At 39.0% G+C, this 23,416-nt stretch overlaps 1 protein-coding gene across 1 annotated transcript in view; it reads left to right on the top strand.

Moving 5' to 3' along the window:
* The window catches only part of DYNC2H1 (dynein cytoplasmic 2 heavy chain 1), a 150,079-nt gene that overhangs the window by 7,626 nt on the left and 119,037 nt on the right, over nt 1–23,416 (top strand). Inside the window, 17 exon segments of the mRNA XM_049778603.1 lie at nt 4,330–4,500; nt 4,891–5,026; nt 7,346–7,464; nt 9,348–9,492; nt 11,659–11,891; nt 12,715–12,849; nt 12,949–13,062; nt 13,159–13,270; nt 13,948–14,072; nt 14,669–14,844; nt 16,461–16,518; nt 16,521–16,565; nt 16,567–16,590; nt 16,592–16,624; nt 16,626–16,664; nt 18,883–18,978; nt 19,719–19,871. Of these exon segments, the coding sequence (XP_049634560.1) occupies nt 4,330–4,500; nt 4,891–5,026; nt 7,346–7,464; nt 9,348–9,492; nt 11,659–11,891; nt 12,715–12,849; nt 12,949–13,062; nt 13,159–13,270; nt 13,948–14,072; nt 14,669–14,844; nt 16,461–16,518; nt 16,521–16,565; nt 16,567–16,590; nt 16,592–16,624; nt 16,626–16,664; nt 18,883–18,978; nt 19,719–19,871 (1,914 nt within the window).

Genomic DNA, 23,416 nt, shown 5'->3' with positions numbered 1-23,416 from the left:
ATTGTATGTCTGGGGAACATTCTCTGAGTATTCAAGCTTATTCCACTGATCTGAGGGCCTGTCTTTATTCCAATACCATGCTGTTTTGATAACTATTGCTTTGTAGTAAAGTTTAAAGTTGGGGAAAGTAATTCCTCCCATATTCTTTTTCCCAATGATTGCTTTAGCTATTCGAGGGTGTTTATTGTTCCAAATAAATTTCAAAAGTGCCTGGTCCACTTCTTTGAAGAATGTCATGGGTATCTTTAGAGGGATAGCATTAAATCTATGTAATGCCTTGGGGAGTATTGCCATTTTGATGATGTTAATCCTGCCAATTCATGAGCAGGGTATGTGTTTCCATTTCCGCGTGTCCTCTCTTATTTCTTGGAGCAGAGTTTTATAGTTTTCTTTGTATAGGTCCTTCACATTTTTAGTCAAGTTGATTCCAAGATATTTGAGTTTGTGTGACACTATAGTGAATGGAGTTGTTTTCTTAATGTCCATTTCTTCCTTATTAGTATTGGTGTATAGAAAGGCCATTGATTTTTGTGTGTTAATTTTGTAGCCTGCCACCTTGCTATATGAGTCTATTGTTTCTAGAAGCTTTTTGATAGAGTCTTTGGGGTTTTCTAAGTAGAGTATCATGTCATCTGCAAACAGTGAGAGCTTGACTCCCAAAAATAGGGAGGCAGAAGGAAATAACAAAGCTGAGAGCAGAAATCAATGAAGTGGAAACCAGAAAAACCATCCAAAAGATCAACGAAAGCAGAAGTTGGTTCTTTGAAAAAATAAACAAGATTGATAGACCACTGGCAAAACTAACAAAGAAAGAAAGAGAGAGAAACTTGATAACTCGTATTAGGAATGAAAAAGGAGAGATCACTACTGATATGGTAGAGATTCAAAGGGTAATCAGAAACTACTTTGAGAAACTCTATGCCACTAAAAATGAAAACCTGGAAGAAATGGATAAATTTTTGGAATCTTATAATCTTCCACGATTGAATGAAGAGGATGTAGCATATCTAAACACACCCATTACTATTGAGGAAATTAAGAAAGTAATCAAATGTCTGCCCAAAAACAAAAGCCCAGGCCCAGATGGATTTACTAATGAATTCTTTCAAACCTTTCAAGAGGAACTACTACCAATCCTGGCAAGACTCTTTCATGAAATTGAAAAAACAGGAAAACTTCCAAATAGCTTTTATGAAGCCAACATTACCTTGATACCTAAACCAGACAGAGATGCTACGAAAAAAGAAAATTACAGACCAATATCGCTGATGAATGCAGATGCAAAGATCTTCAACAAAATCCTGGCAAATAGGATTCAATGCCTCATTAAGAAGATCATCCACTACGATCAAGTAGGTTTCATTCCAGGAATGCAAGGCTGGTTTAACATCCGTAAATCTATCAACATAATACACAACATCAACAGCAAGAAAAATAAAAATCACATGATCATATCAATCGACGCAGAGAAAGCATTTGACAAGGTCCAACACCCATTCTTGATCAAAACTCTCAGCAAGATGGGAATGGAGGGAACCTTTCTCAATATAGTTAAGGCCATCTACCACAAGCCAGAGGCAAATATTGTCCTCAATGGAGAAAAACTGAAAGCCTTTCCTCTAAATTCTGGCACAAGACAAGGCTGTCCTCTCTCACCACTTCTATTCAACATAGCACTTGAAGTACTTGCTATAGCGATTAGGCAAGAAAAGGATATCAAGGGAATCCAGATAGGAAAGGAAGACGTCTGGGAATTTTTGTTTGTTTTTTGTTTTGATTTTATTTTGGGGCCATATCTGGTAATGCTCAGAGGTTATTCTTGGCTCTTTGCTCAGGAATCCTCCTGGTGGTGCTCAGGGGACCTTACAGGATACTGGGATAGAACTTGGGCCTGTTGCATGCAAGGCAAACAACCAACTAGCTCTTGCTCAGGTTAGAGAATTTGGCTTGAGTGGAGTAGTTAGTAGTAGTGTGTTTAAATACCCAGGTGTTTTTAAGGAGCAGTAATATATTAGTGTGTGTGTGTTTGTGTACATATATATTAGTACATATTTACACACATTTTTAAAGCTTATATGGATGTCTATACATATATTTCTTTATTTGTTATTTCCTTCTCTCAGCTTTGTTATTTCCTTCTGCCTCCCTATTTTTGGATCCTTTTGTTGAGCACTTTCTAATTCTATGAGCTGCGTCATTAAGCTATTCAGGTATGCCCCTTCTTCTTTCCTGATGTGTGCTTGCAAAGCTATAAATTTTCCTCTCAGTACTGCTTTTGCTGTGTCCCATAGGTTCTGATAAATTGTGTCTCCATTGTCATTTGTTTTCAGGAAGGTTTTGATTTCCTCTTTGATTTCATCTCGGACCCACTGATTATTCAGTATGAGGCTATTTAACTTCCAGGTGTTAAAATTTTTCTTCTGTGTCCCTTTGTAGTTTATATATAATTTCAGGGCTTTGTGGTCAGCAAAGGCAGCCTGCAAAATTTCTATCCTCTTGATATTATGGAGATATGTTTTGTGTGCTAACATGTAGTCTATCCTAGAGAATGTCCCATGTACATTAGAGAAAAATGTGTATCCAGGCTTCTGGGGGTGGAGTGTCCTGTATATATCTACTAGGCCTCTTACTTCCATTTCTCTCCTCAGGTCTAGTATATTCTTGTTGGGTTTCAGTCTGGTTGACCTGTCTAGTGTTGACAATGCCGTGTTGAGGTCTCCCACAATTATTGTGTTGTTATTGATATTATTTTTCAGATCTGTCAACAGTTGTATTAAATATTTTGCTGGCCCCTCATTCGGTGCATATATGTTTAGGAGGGTGATTTCTTCCTGCTGTACATATCCCTTGATTAATACAAAATGTCCATCTTTGTCCCTTACTACTTTCCTAAGTATAAAGTTTGCATCATCTGATATTAATATGGCCACTCCTGCTTTTTTTTTGGGTGTTGTTTGCTTGGATGATTTTCCTCCAGCCTTTTATTTTGAGTCTATGTTTGTTCTGACTATTCAGGTGCGTTTCTTGTAGGCAGCAGAAGGTTGGATTGAGTTTTTTTGATCCATTTAGCCACTCTGTGTCTCTTAACTGGTGCATTTAGTCCATTGACATTGAGAGAAAGAATTGTCCTGGGTGTTAGTGCCATCTTTATATTAAAGTTTGGTGTGTTTGTTGGTAAGCCTTGTCTTAAAGTATGCCGTTCAGTTTTTCTTTTAAGAATGGTTTTGAGTCTGTGAAGTTTTTGAGCTGTTGTTTGTCTGTGAAACTATGTATTGTTCCTTAAAATCTAAAAGTGAGTTTTGCTGGGTACAGTATTCTAGGCGAAGCATTTATTTCATTGAGTTTTGTCACTATGTCCCACCACTGCCTTCTGGCCTTGAGTGTTTCTGGTGACAGGTCTGCAGTAAATCTCAAGGATGTTCCCTTAAATGTAATTTCTCTTTTCGATCTTGTTGCTTTCAGAATTCTGTCTCTATCTATGGGATTCGTCATTGTGACTAGAATGTGTCTTGGGGTGTTTTTTTTTTTTGCTTTCAGAATTCTGTCTCTATCTATGAGATTCGTCATTGTGACTAGAATGTGTCTTGGGGTGTCTTTATTTTTTGTTTGTTTTTGAGTCATACCTAGCAGTTCTGAGGGCTTACTCTTAACTCTGCACTCAGGGAGCACTCTGGTATTGCTGCGGGATGGAGGGGGTGCTGACAATTGATGCTGGATTGGTCATATGTGAAACAAGCACTCTACCTGCTGTATGCCCTTTGTGTCTTCTTCTTCCTCCTCCTCCTCCTCCTCCTCCTCCTCCTCCTCCTCCTCCTCCTCCTCCTCCTCCTCCTCCTCTTCTTCTTCTTCTTCTTCTTCTTCTTCTTCTTCTTCTTCTTCTTCTTCTTCTTCTTCTTCTTCTTCTTCTTCTTCTTCTTCTTCTTCTTCTTCTTCTTCTTCTTCTTCTGACACACTCAGCGGTGCTCAGGGGTTACTCCTGGCTGTCTGCTCAGAAATAGCTCCTGGCAGGCACGGGGGACCATATGGGACACCAGGATTTGAACCAACCACCTTGGGTCCTGGGATGGCTGCTTGCAAGGCAAACGCCGCTGTGCTATCTCTCCAGCCCCTTTGGTTTACTTCTTTACTAGTAAAAGATATAACATTGTGGTGATACAACATTGTGTTTTATTTTTATTTATTGTCACAACAATGCTAAGAGATCACTCCTGATCAGGTTCAAGGGACTATATGGGATACTGGGGGTTCAAACTTCAACTCCATTTCCAGGGAAGTGTTTCAAATATTAAATTTGAAAATAGCACTGAAAGTATGTGTTTATCACTTCAGATTGATTTTGGTGACACAAAGGACAAAGTGCTGGTGTTCTTCAAGCTGCGGCCAGAAGTTATTACGGATCAGAACCTGCACACCAACATTCTTGTTTCGTCCATGCTGGACTCCCCTGTCACTTCTCTTTACCAAGCAGTGCGGCACGTATTTGCACCGATGCTACTGAAGGTAAGGGGAGTAATGATCTGGTTCTTGTAGTTTTGTGGGTTTTTTTTTTTATTCTTGGTATTTGGATGTTTTCATAAACACAAACAATAAATATTCTATTTATTCACTATTAACATTAACCTTTTGGTTTTTAATATAAATTTTTTAAAAAATTTAAATAAAAACAAATAAAATAAAAACACAACTCATCCCAACTTCTACATTTACACCTGTAGTAAATACTCTTTAATCCTGCTGATGGAGGGATTTTTCTTTCCTGTCATGAGACAGAGACACTCCCAGACCCTAAATACAACAGGAATGTTCTATAGTGGTTTTTTAAAAAGTCAGCTTGATCAATAATCTTCTCATCAGTGTTTGCTCTTTTTTTTTTTAATTTTCTAAATTTAGGACCAAGAGTGGAGCAGAAACTTTGATCCCAAACTTCAGAATCTTTTGAGTGAACTAGAAGCTGGGTTGGGGATAGTCTTAAGACGATCAGACACGAACTTATCAAAATTGAAATTCAAAGAAGATGAAATAAGAGGTAATAACTGTGGCTTCATGGAGAAAAGCCAAAATGATTACCTTTTAATACATTAGTCATTTCATACATTTCCCCCAGATTTTCTTTCACACTTGGATTTTTCTGAGATCCTAAGCTGCTTTTAAATGAGTAGGTTTATATAGATTTGGAGAAGAGTAAGCTATCATTATCTATGCACAGTTCATTGAAGTAAGAAATGTAATTCTTGTTTATAGTGACTTTGTTCTATAAAGTTAATATGAACAGTAGATATTGAGTAAGTAAAAAACATGAACTCTTTTTATTACTAAAAAAGTGAGTAAGTAAGGAAGTCACTCCATTGCTTCAGGAAATTGCAGGATGAAGTTTATGTTAGTTTCTGGTAGCAGCATAAAAAACTTCTCAAAGATGATTATTATAGTTTAGGGAACATAGACTGTTGTTAATATTTATGGTCTCAGTGTACACAGTTAATGTACCACACCACTAGCAAAATGCCCGAGGCCTTCCACCACTGTCCCTATGTAGTAACAACATTTTAGTCAACTGATGGAACTTGTTTTCTGTGTTTCTATTTAAGGCACTTAATTTAATACAGTTATTGATCAATATTAGTCTAGAGCTGAACAGTGACTAACTCTTTCCTGAATTAATGTGTTTTGATCTTCAAAACATATAAGGTCTAATAAATAATACCTACCTTTATTTATTAGGGAAGTATTTTTCACTTTTTGTTCAGGATCATACAGTATGTATAAGAAGAGCACTTTATTCAGGACCATTGAGAATAGCGATGTCTGCAAGATCTAGCATTGAATCTACTAAACAAAGGGCATTAGGAGATAAGAAACAGAAAGCAGATCAGTCCCTTCATTCATCTTCAGCTGTATGTTTGGGGCAGTGGTCCTCAAACTATGGCCCACAGGCCACATATTGTATTTGTATCTGTTTTGTTTCTTCATTGCAAAATAAGATCTATGCAGTGTGCATAAGAATTCGTTCATAAGTTTTGTTTTTACTATAGTCAGACCCTCCAATGGTCTGAGGGACAGTGAACTGGCCCCCTGTTTAAAAAGTTTGAGGACCCCTGGTGGGGTGATGGCGTTATTTTTAGGCATCAGGGAACAAACCCTGGGCCTCACACAGGTAAAACAAATTATGCTCAGCCACGGACGGGGGTGCCAGGTTTTTCTGTTGCTCTGCACTTTTCTCTAAGGTACCATTAAAATACTGTTGTGGTTAATTTTAGGTTGAAACAGATGTTAACCAGGTGAACTTTAAATCTAGAATCCATGGATCTGTCTGGAGTAAAGACTGAGCACAGAGCCAGGGGTACAAGCTTAGCACCGCAAGCACCAAAAGCAAAAACAAAACCCCAAACCAAATAGATTCCATGGATTGTAAGGATCATTATTACCCTTTCAAAGAGAATTAACCATGGAGTTTTTTTACTTTAAAATGAATATTAGGGTCCAGAGCAATAGCACAGTGGTAAGGCATTTGCATTGTGCACAGGTGACTTGGGATGGATTCAGGTTTGATCCCTGGCACCCCATATGGTCCCTTGAGCCTGCCAGGAGTGATTTATGAATGCAGAGCCAGCAGTAACCCCCTAAGCACTGCCAGCTGTTGCTTAAAAGCCAAATCCCCCCCCCAAAATGAATTTTACCTGAAGCAAAATGATTATCTTAAAATATTTGTAGTTAGGGGCTGACTGATAACACAGTGGTAGGGTGTTTGCCTTGCACGTGGCTGACACAGGATGGACCTCAGTTTGATCCCTGGCATTCCATATGGTCCCCCAAGCTAGGAACGATTTCTGAGCAAATGAGTGAATAGCCAGGAGTAACCCCTGAGCGTCAATGGGTGTGGCCCCAAAACAAAACAAAACAAAAATTACGAAGAAACAAGCTTGGTGTAAATTTTATCAAATTAACTTTTTAAATTTGATAACTGTTAAACTGTTCAATTTGTTAACTGCTAACTGTTTTTAGTGGGCTTAACTAGGAATTTTTAGTTGATAGGAATTGTCAGGGCTGGAGAGAGAGCACCATGGGCAAGCGCTTGTATTGCAGGTCGCTGACCCAGATTCAGACCTTGGCAATATACATGGTCCCCGAGCCCTGCCAGCAGTGATCTCTGAACACAGAGTTAAGAGTAAGCCCTGAGCACAGCCAAATGTGGCCCCAAACGAAACAGATGTGACCAGCTCTTCTTAGGAGTGGAGGAGACATACTAGCACGCAGCTGTGACCAAAATCAGCAAATAACCATATGACTGCATTTTTAGTTGCTATTTCATTTTCTTCTTTTCACTTTTTTTTTTTTTTTTTTTTTTTAGGTATTCTTACTCCAAATGATGAATTCCAGTTTTGGATAGAACAAGCTCATCGTGGAAATACACAGATCAGCAAAGAAAGAGCCAGCTACTTTAAAGAGTTGTTTGAAACAATCGCAAGAGTATGTGACTGCCCAATTAAACACCAGCCTGTCCTCTCTCCACTCTTCTTTCCCTTCCTCTTGCTAACTGGACGTCAGATGCACGTGGCTGGTGCTCGCCACAGTCTGGTCTGTTTGGACAGTAGCTATGGTTTAGGAGCCTGGAAAGGGCAGAGTTGCTTGATTGTACTTGGCATGTGGGTGTGGGGGGGGGTCCTGGGCATCCGACTCCAGGCCTCTCTAGCTTCAGGTGTGCAAGCATGCTCTTGTGCCCGTAGATCTGTACATAGGTAGCATTTATATTATAAAAGTACTTCAGGCTTCATATTTACCAGATTTGCTTCCTTTCAAACCTTTAGTCATTAGCAAAATATATTTTTTCATATGTAGCAGGGCTCATTTTAAGATAGGACTTAACCTGAATACAGCTCAGAAATCCAAACTTAAAAAAAATTGAATTTTAGTCCCTAGTAAATGTTTCTTCTTCTTTTTTTTTTTATTTTTGCCACACCCGGTGATGCTCAGGGGCTACTCCTGGCTTGGGGGACCATATAGGAGGCTGGGGGATCGAACGGCGGTCTGTCCTAGGTCAGCCATGTGCAAGGCAAGGCTCTACCACTTTGCCACCGCTCCGGCCCCTCTAGTAAATGCTTCTTATTACTTATGTTTTTGGTTTGGTCAGGGATTGCCCCTGACAAAGTGCTTTGGAGCTGATCCCAGTGGGGTTCTGGGTTTGTTGCAGTGCTGGGGATTGGACCATAGACTTTTGAGTGTAGAGCTTATGCTCCATCCTCCTTTTAAGGTATCGGCACGAGAGCCAGAATAGACGCAGCTTCTCCCCACCTGCTTCCTTGTAGGCTTCACACCTTGCCGCTGGGTGGGTGAACCTGTAGCCCTGGCAGCCTTTGTGCTTGTGTGCTCAGACCCTGGCCTGGGGAACGTCCCTTGTCACTGTGCATTAGGGAGCCTATGGGTGCCGGCCGAGTCAGTGAGATGACTTTTTGCCTCCAGGCCAGCTCAATGAGTGTGAGGCTGCAGAGTTCCGTGGCCCTGATGAGGTGCTTAGGGTTGATCCACTGGGATTCTGGGATGTTTCAGTGACAAGGACTGCACCACAATCTCCAGCACGCTAAGCTTGTGCTCCATCCTGTTGAACTTCACTGCAGTCATGATACCTGAATTGAATGAATAAAGATACGAGAACTATGATGTGTATCAGGTTACCACCATTAGGTAAATTAACCCAATTTTATAGGAAATGAGGGAAGATTAAAATGAAGTGACTAGGGCCAGAGTGGTGGCGCAAGTGGTAGGGCGTTTGCCTTGCATGCTCTAACCTAGGACGGACCACGGTTTGAGCTACCGGCATCCCATATGGTCCCTAGGCCAGGAGCGATTTCTGAGCACATAGCCAGGAGTAACTCCTGAGTGTCACTGGTGTGACCCAAAATCAAAACAAAAAATAAAAATACAAATAAAATGAAGTGAATAGACTTAAAAAAATTCTTAATTTTCCCCCATTTTTTTTTTTTTTTGGGTTTTTGGGCCACACCCGGCAGTGCTCAGGGGTTACTCCTGACTGTCTGCTCAGAAATAGCTCCTGGCAGGCACGGGGAACCATATGGGACACCGGGATTCGAACCAACCACCGTTGGTCCTGGATTGGCTGCTTACAAGGCAAACGCCACTGTGCTATCTCTCCGCCCCCCTGTTTTTTTTTTTAATAAAGTTTATGAAGTACCTTTTTAATATTTGATCAGAAACTTGTCACCTTATACAAAAATAAGAAAGAGAGAAAATACTCTGGCAGAATTTAGAGCTTGCCTGAGTTTTTATGTTGTGTCCACCTGTGGGCACGTCTTGTTGTAGGAGTTTTATGACCGGATAATCTTGTATTTTTGTAGGACTTTTATGCCCTGGATGGTCTCTCCTTGCTGGAGGTAGTGGACTTGGTGGAGACGACTCGGGATGTCGTGGATGATGTGTGGAGGCAGACAGAGCATGACCACTACCCAGAGTCACGGATGCTACATCTTTTAGACATCATAGGTACTAGTAAAGGAATAAGCCTTTGAAATTTTAGACACAAGTGTAATGTGATGATTTCTTTTAAATCTTTGCTAAATGTACCACAATAAAATGTTGCATAAAGTATTCATTGAATTAAATAGGTCCTAGTTTTTGATTTGTTAAATTTTTTTTTTTCTTTTTTGGATCTTGGATTACACCCGGGGACGTCAGGGGTTACTCTTGGCTCTGTGCTCAGAAGTCACTCCTGGCAGGCTCGGGGGACCATATGGGATACCGGGATTCGAACCGGGGTCTGTCCTGTGTTGGCCGCATGCAAGGCAAATACCTTACCACTGTGCTATCGCTATGGTCCCTTGATTTGTTAATTTTATTGTATGTGTCAGATTCTTTTACTGTCAACTGAATTTGTATACCTGTACACATACTAATTTAGACTTATTTTTGGGTGGTAAACTGAAAGATCCTTCAAAACATTGAGTTCTCTATTGATATATGAAGTAATGCGCATTTAGACCCAGAAATCACCTGGGTCTTAAATATCTTAAATCATCTAAGGAAATATATAAATAAATAAAATAATATGTGCAGAAATATTGATTGCAGTCTTGTTTGTAACAGAAGATGAAAATGGTAGTTGCTTGAAGACATCCATGCAGTGATTTCTTTAGTCTTAAAAAATATTGTCTATATCTATTCTCACAATTAAAAGGGATTTTTACCCCTGCTGTATTGAAAGATGGAAAAAACACAAATTTTCATGCTTAACTGTTTCTGAAAATGGTGTTTTTGACATTGCTGACTTAAAGAGTATGTAGGTGGTAGTCCATAAATTCTTGCTTTTCTCAAGAGTATATTCTATAATATACATTTATTTTATGATTACTTTCACAAAATTGTTTTAACACTCTATTATGTGATGTATTGGTTTGGGGAAAGTGCCTGTAAAGTAGCTTTGTGGAAAGAACAGGCTTTCTTACAAAGTTGGCTTTAGTGCTCACTGGAATAGCACATATACTAAAATCAGGATGATAAGGGAAACTATTGGTGGCATGGATTTTAGGCAGACATGACACAGATTTGTGAAGCATTCCATGAATATTTTGGATTAAGCATTCATTTTTTTATATAGATTTATTTGTCCCAACAAAGTTAAATATACCATTTGAATAATCGTCCTTCATTTTAGACTTTGGGCATAGTCTCATCTTTCATTAATCTTTCTACACTAACATTAAACTTTTCAGGACTTTTAATAGTTTTATTTTTGGCTTTTGGGCCACACCCGGTGACACTTGGGTTACCCCTGGCTATGCGCTCAGAAATCGCTCCTGGCTTGGGGGACCATATGAGACACTGGGGGATCGAACCCTGGTGCATCCTAGGCTAGTGCAGGCAAAGCAGATGCCTTACTGCTAGCGCCACTGCTCTGGCCCCAGACTTTTAATGGTTTTGACATTTTTATTTATTTTTTTATTGTATTTACTTGATTGTTTGGGACCAAACCTGTGGTGCTCAGGACTAACGTCTGGCTCTGTGTTTAGGGATCACTGCTGGCGGGGATTGGGAGACCATCTAGGGGACCGGGGATAGAACCTGGATTGGTTGCATGCAGGGCCAGTTTCTGATCCAATGTACTATTGTTCCACCTCCCAGCACTCTGATTTTCTTTTCTTTTCTTCTCTTTTTTTTTCTTTTTTTAATTTTTGGGTCACACCCAGTAGCACTCAGGGGTTACTTCTGGCTCTATGCTCAGAAATGGCTCCTGGCAGGCTCAGGAGACTATATGGGTTGCCGGGATTCGAACCACTTACCTTCTGCATGCAAGGCAAACACCCTACCTCCATGCTATCTCTCCGGCCCCAACAGCATCGTGATTTTAATGCTTTAGGAGTATACACTTACTGCACCACAAGATCCATCATCCCTCCATCTCTCAGTCTTTCCCCCTTCTCATTACCTCATCTTCCTACTCCTACCCAGCCAGTCGGCAAGCTCAGTTCTATAGGCAGAGTCTCAGTCTCGTGTCCTTGTTGGCTGTTTTTAATTTGACTGGACATGGTAGCTATTTGGGGAGGATGATAAACTTGTTTATGTTCACACTTAAAGTATTTTTAACCGGGCTTTGGCCCCTTTTTGGAGCAGGTTCTACTCAGAAAAGCTAAATTCACTTTCTGTTTCATTAAGGTGGTTCATTTGGAAGAGCTGTTCAGAAAAAGTTGGGAACCTTGAAACTTTGGGAAGAGCCTTACTATATTGTGAAAGAAAGCCTGAAATCTGGTATTTCAATCTGTGAGCAGTGGGTGGTGGTCTGTACTCACCTAACGGGCCAGGTGTGGCCGCGCTTTGTTCCTCATCCGTGGAAAAATGACAAATATTTCCCTGAGACACTCGACAAACTTGGTAAACGTCTCGAAGAGGTATGACTTAGTTATTTCTTCTTCTTTTTTTTTTTTTTTTTTGGTTTTTCGGGCCACACCCATTCGATGCTCAGGGGTTACTCTTGGCTAAGCGCTCAGAAATTGCCCCTGGCTTGGGGGGACCATATGGGATGCTGGGGGATAGAACCGCGGTCCTTCCTTGGCTAGCGCTTGCAAGGCAGACACCTTACCTCTAGCGCCACCTCGCTGGCCCCAACTTAGTTATTTCTATCTTTGCGTGTTAGTGTGAAGGAGTTCCTAACTTGTTGGAGTTGATGATATGATTAATATGAAAGACATAAACTCCTGGGAGAGAAAAAACTCCTGGGAGAGAAAAGAGGAGAGACTTGGCATGAGATAGATGTTTCATGAGAATCTTTGGCATAGTGCCATGTGCCTACTGCACCCATGTACAATATACTTCCCACTTCCTCTCTCTCAGAGTGTGTGTGTGTGTGTGTGTTTATGTTGTGTGTGTGTATATGTTCATTCACATTTCTGTTGTGAAGTTTTTTCCCTTTGGTAAAACGAGGTAACTTTTGCCCATGTCTGGAAGTGACGAAACATTTTCTGAACTTTGTAGAAAAGGCTCATCTATTATTTTTTATTTTATTTTTATTACTTCTGAACACATTGATAGTGTTGGTAATAGTTATGACTTTAGAATATAGGTTATTAGTAAGTAGGCTTGTTCAATTTCTACTTTTCTATTGTTGAACTCACAAAACCCAATTTAAGGTAATGTTTGATAATATTTTTTTATATTTTAAGTATGTATAGATTTATATAAGTAAATTTTGTTTTTTCATGTTTCATGTTTTAGGTCTTGGCTATTAGAACCATTCACGAGAAACTTCTCTATTTTATACCTGCCAGTGAAGAGAAAATGATATGCCTGACTCGAGTATTTGAGCCTTTTACTGGCCTGAATCCTGTGCAATATAACCCCTACACTGAGGTTCAGTATATATGTATTTGCCAATATAATTTCTCCCTTTTTGGCTTTGTTTTAAAGTCAGATTCTAAATTATGAAATTTTAACAATATTTTTATTTAGCCATTATGGAAAGCCGCAGTGTCTCAGTATGAAAAAATTATCGCCCCTGCGGAACAAAAAATAGCAGGAAAATTGAAAAATTATATTTCAGAAATTCAAGATAGTCCACAGCAGGTAAAATGTTGACTTATGATATTTTTTAACTTTGTAATGAAATATATATATATGTATTTAATAAGGATACTTGGATGAATTTATACTCATTTTTAGCTTCTTCAAGCATTTCTGAAATATAAGGAACTGGTGAAGCGCCCGACTATAAGCAAAGAATTGATGTTAGAAAGAGAAACTTTGCTGGCAAGACTTGTGGATTCAGTTAGAGGTAAAAATTATTACTATTTTTGTGTGCCACATCTGTTTGTGCTCAGTGATTACTCCTGGTTCAGGGGTCACTCCTGGTAGTTACTGGTAGTTACTCAGGGTACCAGGATTTGAACTGGGATTGGCTACATGCAAAACAAGTACCTTAACTTAACTATATTATCTTAACTGTATTATCTCTCCCCTCCAAAGTATTTTATAGATGATAGTAGTCACATGAAACTAAGTTTGAAAGTTACCTTTTTTCTTATGTACCATTTAGGGTTAAGACTATATTGCATAGCATATTGAACATAACAAATTGAAGATTTGTGTAAAAAATTTGGTGATTTTTCTTTCTTTTTTTGGGGGGTGCTTTGGGCCACACCTGGTGGTGCTCAGGGGGTTATTACTGGCTCTGGACTCAGAAATCTTTTCTGGCAAACTTGAGGGACCATATGGTATGCTGAGGATTAAACCTGGATTGGTCCCAGGTTGCCTGCATGCAAGGCAAACACCCTACCATTGTGCTATTGCTCCGGTGCCTGGTGGTTTTTCTTAATATCTATTTCAAGATTCCTGAAGATGAAAACAAGCTCTTATCTTGCCAACAATATTTGATTGTTAGTGCATGAAAGGCATTTTGAAAATTTTTGCTTAAAGCACATAACCTGTATTTGATTTATGTTTGCTTTATAGATTTTCGGTCGGACTTTGAGACTCGATGCCGAGGAACTCCTGGGGATGCATGCGGTCCTCTTTCTGGCAGAAACCTTTCAGAAGTCGTCAATAATATAGTTTGGGTTCGTCAGTTGGAGTTAAAGGTATTCATTGCTTTTGTTTCTGTTTTTGTGACACCACACAGTGCCAGGAATTGACTTGGCTTTTATCACATAAAGCTTGTGTTCTGTCTTTTGCAATCTCTCTCCACTCCTTAAGGGAATAGTCTGTATAAAAGTTGAAGAACATTCATTTAAAAAATGCACTCAATGTGAAAGATATGGTGCATTGCAGACATCATCTGTTTTCTAAATCCTCGTCAATTTATTTTCGTGTGAAATGTTAAAGAGGTCTGAAAAAGTATGCTGAGAGGTCTTAATGTTTCTGCTCATTCCATATTTAGAGGTAATTAGCAAATCATTGATCATTTCCAGTTGCAGTTATTCCAGGGTAAGCTATTTTGAAAAAGTGTTCAGGAGGAAATTATCCTACTTATGCTTAGAAAACACATTATTTGAAAGTATAATATTGACAGTGAATTTTTTAATCCTTTGAAGTATAGCATTATGAAATCTTGGTAGCTGCATCCTCTGCTATTCCCAAGTGAAGAAGAGAACAATTTCTGTGCTGCAGAAGTAGCTCCTATTATGCTAAGTTGGTAGAACTGACTTGCCCATCTTGTTGTATTTGGCTTTCTAAGGTGGATGATGCTATTAAGATTGCAGAAGCTCTTTTATCTGACTTGTCAGGATTTCGATCCTTCCATCGAAGTGCAGATGATCTCTTAGACCAGTTTAGGCTGTATGAGCAGGAACAGTTTGACGACTGGTCCAGGGAAATTCAGTCTGGCTTGTCTGATTCCAGATCTGGCTTGTGGTAAGTACAAATTAACTGAATAAGAGACTCTTAACAAGAACATTTCTTAATGCCGTTAATTTGAGTGCTTTGATGGAATAAATAATCTCTGCTGTATTTTTTTCTCCATATATACAGCTTTCCTAATTGTGAAATTTTTGTTAGATTTTGATTATGAACTTTTAGGTCTTTAAGGCTAGAAAACTAATGATATAGTAAGTTGGTAGCTTCCTTTGCTTTGTTGCCCAGCAGTGTAGATTCACATGTTGGAATTCAGCTTACTTCTCCTGTGAGTTTTTATTTTTGGTGTTCATATATTTTGGGTACCTTTTTACACCTGTAGTTTTACACCTGTATGTTTACACAAACACACATACAGTCTAAATTGAAATTACATTTGTTTTGAGCTCCTTAAGACAGGAGTATTTCTTCATGATGTTCAAATTAGCAAGGCTTTGGTCAGTTCTTATTAAACTATACTGAATATAACTTCATTAGTTGTTCTTTTGGGTAAATACACTGGTCTAAAATAGTGGTTTTTAACCTCTTAGACCTTTTGCACTGGTCAGCAAACTTGCAGCTGAAACTGATCTACAAGGACCTTTGTGTCTTTGTTCAGGACAACTTTCTCTCTGCATGTTATTGTGTGTGGTTTTAGAAACTTTTAGCAGTTGAGGTATTTTTTTTTCCTTTTTGGAAAAGGACAGTTATCAGGGCTTACTTCTGGCCCTGAGTTCAGGGATCACCCTGGCGGGGCTTGGGAACCCAAATAGGGTGCTGGGGCTTGATGCCGGGGAATCTGCCAGAAAACACTTCCTGACTTTTTGTGCTATCTATCCAACCCTTATTTTGATATTCTTTATCACTGGTCCTTTAATAAAAGCTTTAAAAAACAAGTAGATTGACTAAAAAAAAAATAAATCCCAAGTCTGTTATAAAGTGGATTAGAGTCTTTGGGCATGTATGAGTTAGTTCCTTGGTTTGGCCCTTGACTTCTGACCCTTGACCTTCTCTTCAGAGCACTTCCTGGGGTGGCCCACATGACCCCATTACCTTAACCATACAACAACAACTACAACAACAGAGAAAATAAAACAAAGCCTATTTATTCACTCTATGGCATTAGCGAATGTGTAAAGGAATGGATTTTCCTGACTTCAAAAACTGCTTTGTTGAAGCATTATAGAAATGGTACATTGTGGATACTTGAAGTTGGTTACCAGAATATGAATTAAGAGATACTATTTATGAAAAGAAAAACTAGCTTGAAAAGTATAATTAAAAATATTTTTACTTTGGGTTAGTGTTTTTTTTTTGGGGGGGGCTTTGGGGTTACACTGGTGGTGCTCAGGGTTACTCCTGGCTCTTCGCTCAGAATAGCTCATGGCCAGGCTCGGGGGACCAAATGGGATGCCGGGATTCGAACCACTATTCGTTTTGGTCAGCCATTTGCCACGCAAACACCCTTCCTCTGTGCTATCTCTCTGGCCCCCCACTTTGGGTCAGTTTTTATACTTCCTTACCCACAGTTGTGAGTACTGACTGTTGTGTTTCTTCATGGTTATAAGAATATCAATATGAATTTTCCATGGTTCAAGCATATGAAAACTTAATTAGTGCATGCTTTGCTTTGTTAGTATTGAGGCTAGTAGTCAAATTATGGAACTGGATCCCCGTGATGGCTCGTTGAGGTGGTAGTGCATTATTCAGATCGACTGGTGATTCTCCTTCGAGAAGTTCGCCCAGCTCTCTGCTCTCGGCTTCGTTTATTCCTGCCAAAATACAGCAAGTTGCAAACATATGCACAGAAATTCTGCAAGCAAGCAATTATTCTTAAACAAGTATGGAATTTTATTTTTGAAAAGATGAGCCTTCCGAGGTTATTACATGAGCTAGACATAAACATTTTGTTTTGTTTACTTTTGATTTGTACTAGAATGGTGCCATTTAATGGTTTGCTAACTTATATTAAAACTTTGCATTTAATCCCTAACCCAAGTATAGAAACCTTTTATTTGAATTTATTAATTGAAGTTTTACTGTTACTACTTTATATTCTGAAAGCATTTGATTAAAATAGAATATTGCTTTTATTTTATTTTCCTCCATCCCTGTAAATTTTGTGGGCCTGAGTCTTTTGAGGGCCTTGCCAATAAAGGGTCTTTTATTTTCCTTGCGTATTTTTCTTAGAGAATTGCGAGGGCCAATACACTCGTTCTTTTTTCTGCTTATTTCTTCCATCTACCTGTTTCATAGCTATGATTAGATCTTTCCCTGTTCCAAGACAGCTTAGCATCCCATTTTCTTTCTCCTTTGCAACGCATGCAAGACCCTCCTTAATCATTTCCTGACTGACCTTACTGCTTGTGGTCCTTACCTCCTGCCTGTATCTCCCTCTCAAGTATGTTCAGCTTCAGTTCTATGACATTTGGTTCCTCTCAAGCTATTCCACAACATCCACGGCATCTTCCCTGCACATCTCTATATCCCTGCACCTCTCTGTAACCCTAGTAGGGTCAACGATTCTGTATTTGAGTTACCATTGTACTGAGCATTCTCTCTCTCTCTCTCTCTCTCTCTCTCTCTCTCTCTCTCTCTGTCTCTCTCTCTCTTTTCTCTCCTTCTCTCTCTGTCAGCATGCACAGTGTCACAGAATTACCCTGTTTCTCCTTATACTATTGCTTTTTTGATTCCCTAAATAACAAAACTGGAAACAAGCCAAGTTTGATCTTTAAGCATCATCCTGCTAAAAGATAAAGTTGTTGGGCAAGGGAGAAGTTGATGGTGCTGGTGAAGTGGTTGGATGCAAGACCAAGTCTGATCAGTTGACTTTCCTGATGTGGGAGGCAGAGGATGATAGATCATAGATCAGAGGTGGGTTTTTTTTTCTTTTTAGGCCACACCCGATAACGATTAGGGGTTACTCCTGGCTATGCCCTAAGAAATTGCTCCTGGCTTGGGGGGACCATATGGGATGTGGGGGTGGGGGCATGGAACTGAGGTTCGTCCTGGGTCAGCTGCGTGCAAGGCAAATGCCCTACTGACGTGTCATCACTCTGGGCCTTGAGGTGGGTTTTTTTTTTTAATAATTTATTTGGGGCTGGAGAGATAGCATGGAGGTAAGGCGTTTGCCTTTCATGCAGAAGGTCATTGGTTTGAATTCCAGCATCCCATATGGTCCCCAGTGCCTGCCAGGGACGATTTTCTGAACATAGGGTGAGGAGTAACCCCTGAGCGCCATCGGGTGTGACCCAGAAACCAAAATAAATAAATAAATAAAAAATCTTGGGGTCGGCGTGGTGGTGCTAGCGGTAATGTGTCTGCCTTGCCAGTGCTAGCCTAGGATGGACTGCGGTTCCATCCCCTGGCGTCCCATATGGTCCCCCAAGCCAGGAGCGACTTCTGAGTGCATAGCCAAGAGTAACCCCTGGTCACAGGGTGTGGCCCAAAAACCAAAAAAAAAAAAAAATGTATTCATTGAAAAAGGGAAGGAGCAGGTTAGGAGTATTCCAAGAATACACTTCAGGTTTTTAGTACTTAACAACATCCTTTAGTTTCTTTTCTAAATTATTATTATTATTATTATTATTATTATTATTATTATTATTATTATTATTTTTGTCCACCTGGGGGTACTCAGGATTACTCCTAGCTCTGCACTCAGAAATCGCTCCTGGGATGCCAGGGATAGAACCCGGATCCGTTTCGGGTTGTCCATGTGCAAGGCAAACGCCCTACCGCTGTGCTGTCACTCTAGCCTGTCTTTTCTAAATTCTTTATGAGATTGTGAACTTTACAAATTCCAGGGACTGGTTTTGTAATTATTCTTTGCTTTCCTCCCCTTCCTTATAATGACTGGGTATATAAGAAATTAATACATGTTTGTTGACTGTGTATATTAATATGCATAACTGATATATTAAAGATGAAAAACTATTTGTTAATGAAAGTTTTGTTATTTAGAGTTTTGTTATTGAGAGATGTTACTATTTCTACTCAATTAAAAATGAAAAAAATTGGGGGCTGTCAATAATTTGTACTTCAACTTTTAATCTGTAGGTGGCACATTTTTACAATTCTATTGATCAACAAATGATTCAAAGTCAGAGACCAATGATGTTACAATCTGCCTTAGCATTTGAACAAATAATTAAGGTAAATAGATTTTTTCATGGTTTTCTAATTAGAATTTACATGTACGTATTTTTTACTTCTTAGTTTTCCCTTCAACTAATATAACCATTGATTTAGATATTTTCCCCAATGAATTATGTACTCTTAATAGGTAAGAATTTTTTTTCCTAATTGTAGATGTGAGTGATTATAAGGTTTCACATACTATAGTGTTGTTTTTGACCAATTGAATTAATAGTTAATTTATATTCTGTGGTACTTATTGATCCGCTACTGTGAGATCCTTATATATATGTATATTATATATGTACATATAATATATATATTTATATATGGTTTTTAGTGCTTTTCCACCATCTCCTGATTTTATAAGACACATTTGCTTTTAATGTTTATCTAAGTATCCCATTGTTGGGGTGAAAGCAAATTCCTTGCATGTAGCCAACTCCATGTGATCCCTGGGATCTTCCTAGTCCCAAGCATCACCATAGTGATGGTTTTCAGTCCCCATGTGCTTCCTTACTTCTTTTTCCCTTTCAGCCTAGTTATTATTTTCTGTGCTTTGGGGTTAAGGAAGATAGCCTAGAATGGAAAGGACTATTCATAACTTGGACTAATGATGTTATTTGTAAAATAAAAAAATTTTGTGATTTTTAAATTGAATGCCAGCATGAGTGATAAATGAAATTTTTATGCAGAACACAGAATGTTGGAAAAACAAAATCATTAAAAAATACTAAATGTTGCTTGTTTTATCTTAGAATTCAAAATCAGGAAGTGGGGAAAAGTCACAGATTACATGGGATAATCCCAAGGAATTAGAACGCTACATTGAAAAACTCCAGAATGCTGCTGAACGACTTGCTACTGAAAACAGAAAACTGAGAAAATGGCATATGACATTTTGCGAAAAGGTACATCTTATTTGAAAAGTAAATAAGCTCCCAGGTATATTATTTTTCAAATTAATTAATTTAGACAATTTCTTATTTGGAAACTAATTGGGATCTAGAATTGACAAATAGTTCAGCACTCACATTTCTTCTTTTTTTTTTTTATAATTCTAATTTTTTTATTTAAACACCTTGATTACATACATGATTGTTTTTGGGTTTCAGTCATGTAAAGAACACCACCCATCACCAGTGCAACATTCCCATCACCAATGTCCAAGTCTCCCTCCTACCCACCCAACCCCCGCCTGTACTCTAAACAGGCTCTCCATTTCCCTCATACATTCTCATTATAAGGAAAATTCAAAATGTAGTTATTTCTCTAACTAAACTCATCACTCTTTGTGGTGAGCTTCCTATGGTGAGCTGGAACATCCAGCTCTTTTCACTTTTGTGTCTGGAAATTATTATTGCAAGAATGTCTTTCATTTCTCTTAAAACCCATAGATGAGTGAGACCATTCTGCGTTTTTCTCTCTCTCTCTGACTTATTTCACTCAGCATAATAGATTCCGTATACATCCATGTATAGGAAAATTTCATGACTTCATCTCTCCTGACAGCTGCATAATATTCCATTGTGTATATGTACCACAGTTTCTTTAGCCATTCATCTGTTGAAGGGCATCTTGGTTGTTTCCAGAGTCTTGCTATGGTAAATAGTGCTGCAATGAATATAGGTGTAAGGAAGGGGTTTTGTACTGTATTTTTGTGTTCCTAGGGTATATTCCTAGGAGTGGTATAGCTGGATCATATGGGAGCTCGATTTCCAGTTTTTGAAGGAATCTCCATATCGCTTTCCATAAAGGTTGAACTAGACGGCATTCCCACCAGCAGTGGATAAGAGTTCCTTTCTCTCCACATCCCCGCCAACACTGTTTGTTCTCATTCTTTGTGATGTGTGCCATTCTCTGTGGTGTGAGGTGGTATCTCATCGTTGTTTTGATTTGCATCTCCCTGATGATTAGTGATGTGGAGCATTTTTTCATGTGTCTCTTGGCCATTTGTATTTCTTCTTTGTCAAAGTGTCTGTTCATTTCTTCTCCCCATTTTTTGATGGGATTAGATGTTTTTTTCTTGTAAAGTTCTGTCAGTGCCTTGTATATTTTGGAGATTAGCCCCTTATCTGATGGGTATTGGGTGAATAGTTTCTCCCACTCAGTGGGTGGCTCTTGTATCCTGGGTACTATTACCTTTGAGGTGCAGAAACTTCTCAGCTTAATATATTCCCATCTGTTAATCTCTGCTTTCACTTGCTTGGAGAGTGCAGTTTCCTCCTTGAAGATGCCTGTAATGTCCTGGAGTGTCTTGCCTATGTGCTGTTCTATATATCTTATGGTTTTGGGGCTGATATCGAGGTCTTTAATCCATTTGGATTTTACCTTCGTGCATGATGATAGCTGGGGGTCTACGTTCAATTTTTTGCAAGCGGCTATCCAATTGTGCCAACACCACTTGTTGAAGAGGCTTTCCCTGCTCCATTTAGGGTTTCCTGCTCCTTTATCGAAAATTAGGTGGTTGTATGTCTGGGGAACATTTTCTGAGTATTCAAGTCTATTCCACTGGTCTGAGGGCCTGTCCTTATTCCAATACCATGCTGTTTTGATAACTATTGCTTTGTAGTACAGTTTAAAGTTGGGGAAAGTAATTCCTCCCATATTCTTTTTCCCAATGATTGCTTTAGCTATTCGAGGGTGTTTATTGTTCCAAATGAATTTCAAAAGTGCCTGATCCACTTCTTTGAAGAATGTCATGGGTATCTTTAGAGGGATAGCATTAAATCTGTATAATGCCTTGGGGAGTATTGCCATTTTGATGATGTTAATCCTGCCAATCCACGAGCAGGGTATGCGTTTCCATTTCCGCGTGTCCTCTCTTATTTCTTGGAGCAGAGTTTTATAGTTTTCTTTGTATAGGTCCTTCACATTTTTAGTCAAGTTGATTCCAAGATATTTGAGTTTGTGTGGCACTATTGTGAATGGGATTGTTTTCTTAATATCCATTTCTTCCTTATTGCTATTGGTGTATAGAAAGGCCATTGATTTTTGTGTGTTAATTTTGTAGCCTGCCACCTTGCTATATGAGTCTATTGTTTCTAGAAGCTTTTTGGTGGAGTCTTTAGGGTTTTCTAAGTAGAGTATCATGTCATCTGCAAACAGTGAGAGCTTGACTTCTTCCTTTCCTATCTGGATTCCCTTGATATCTTTTTCTTGCCTAATCGCTATAGCAAGTACTTCCAGTGCTATGTTGAATAGGAGTGGTGAGAGAGGACAGCCTTTTCTTGTGCCAGAATTTAGAGGGAAGGCTTTTCGTTTTTCTCCGTTGAGGATAATATTTGCCATTGGCTTGTGGTAGATGGCTTCAACTAGATTGAGAAAGGTTCCTTCCATTCCCATCTTGCTGAGAGTTTTGATCAAGAATGGGTGTTGGACCTTATCAAATGCTTTCTCTGCATCTATTGATATGATCATGTGGTTTTTATTTTTCTTGTTATTGATGTTGTGTATGATGTTGATGGATTTACGGATGTTAAACCAGCCTTGCATTCCTGGGATGAAACCTACTTGATCGTAGTGGATGATCTTCTTAATGAGGCATTGAATCCTATTTGCCAGGATTTTGTTGAAGATCTTTGCATCGGCATTCATCAGCGATATTGGTCTGTAATTTTCTTTTTTTGTAGCATCTCTGTCTGGTTTAGGTATCAAGGTGATGTTGGCTTCATAAAAGCTATTTGGAAGTGTTTCCGTTTGTTCAATTTCATGAAAGAGTCTTGCCAGGATTGGTAGTAGTTCCTCTTGGAAAGTTTGAAAGAATTCATTAGTGAATCCATCTGGGCCTGGGCTTTTGTTTTTCGGCAGACCTTTGATTACCGTTTTGATTTCATCAATGGTGATGGGGGTGTTTAGATATGCTACATCCTCTTCCTTCAACCGTGGAAGATTATAAGAGTCCAAGAATTTATCCATTTCTTCCAGGTTCTCATTTTTAGTGGCGTAGAGTTTCTCAAAGTAGTTTCTGATTACCCTTTGAATCTCTGTCATATCAGTAGTGATCTCTCCTTTTTCATTCCTAATACGAGTTATCAAGTTTCTCTCTCTCTCTTTCTTTGTTAGGTTTGCCAGTGGTCTATCAATCTTGTTTATTTTTTCAAAGAACCAACTTCTGCTTTCGTTGATCTTTCGGATTGTTTTTTGGGTTTCCACTTCATTGATTTCTGCTCTCAGCTTTGTTATTTCCTTCTGTCTTCCTATTTTTGGGTCCTTTTGTTGAGCACTTTCTAGTTCTATTAGCTGTGTCATTAAGCTACTCAGGTAAGCTCCTTCTTCCTTCCTGATGTGTGCTTGCAAAGCTATAAATTTTCCTCTCAGTACTGCTTTTGCTGTGTCCCATAAGTTCTGATAGTTTGTGTCTTTATTGTCATTTGTTTCCAGGAATCTTTTGATTTCCTCCTTGATTTCATCTCGGACCCACTGGTTATTGAGTATGAGGCTGTTTAACTTCCAG

This window comes from Suncus etruscus, chromosome 8, assembly GCF_024139225.1.
Source record: "Suncus etruscus isolate mSunEtr1 chromosome 8, mSunEtr1.pri.cur, whole genome shotgun sequence".
NCBI lineage: Eukaryota > Metazoa > Chordata > Mammalia > Eulipotyphla > Soricidae > Suncus > Suncus etruscus.
Note: the sequence above shows the minus strand (reverse complement) of the source record. Positions and strands in the feature narration are given on the sequence as shown.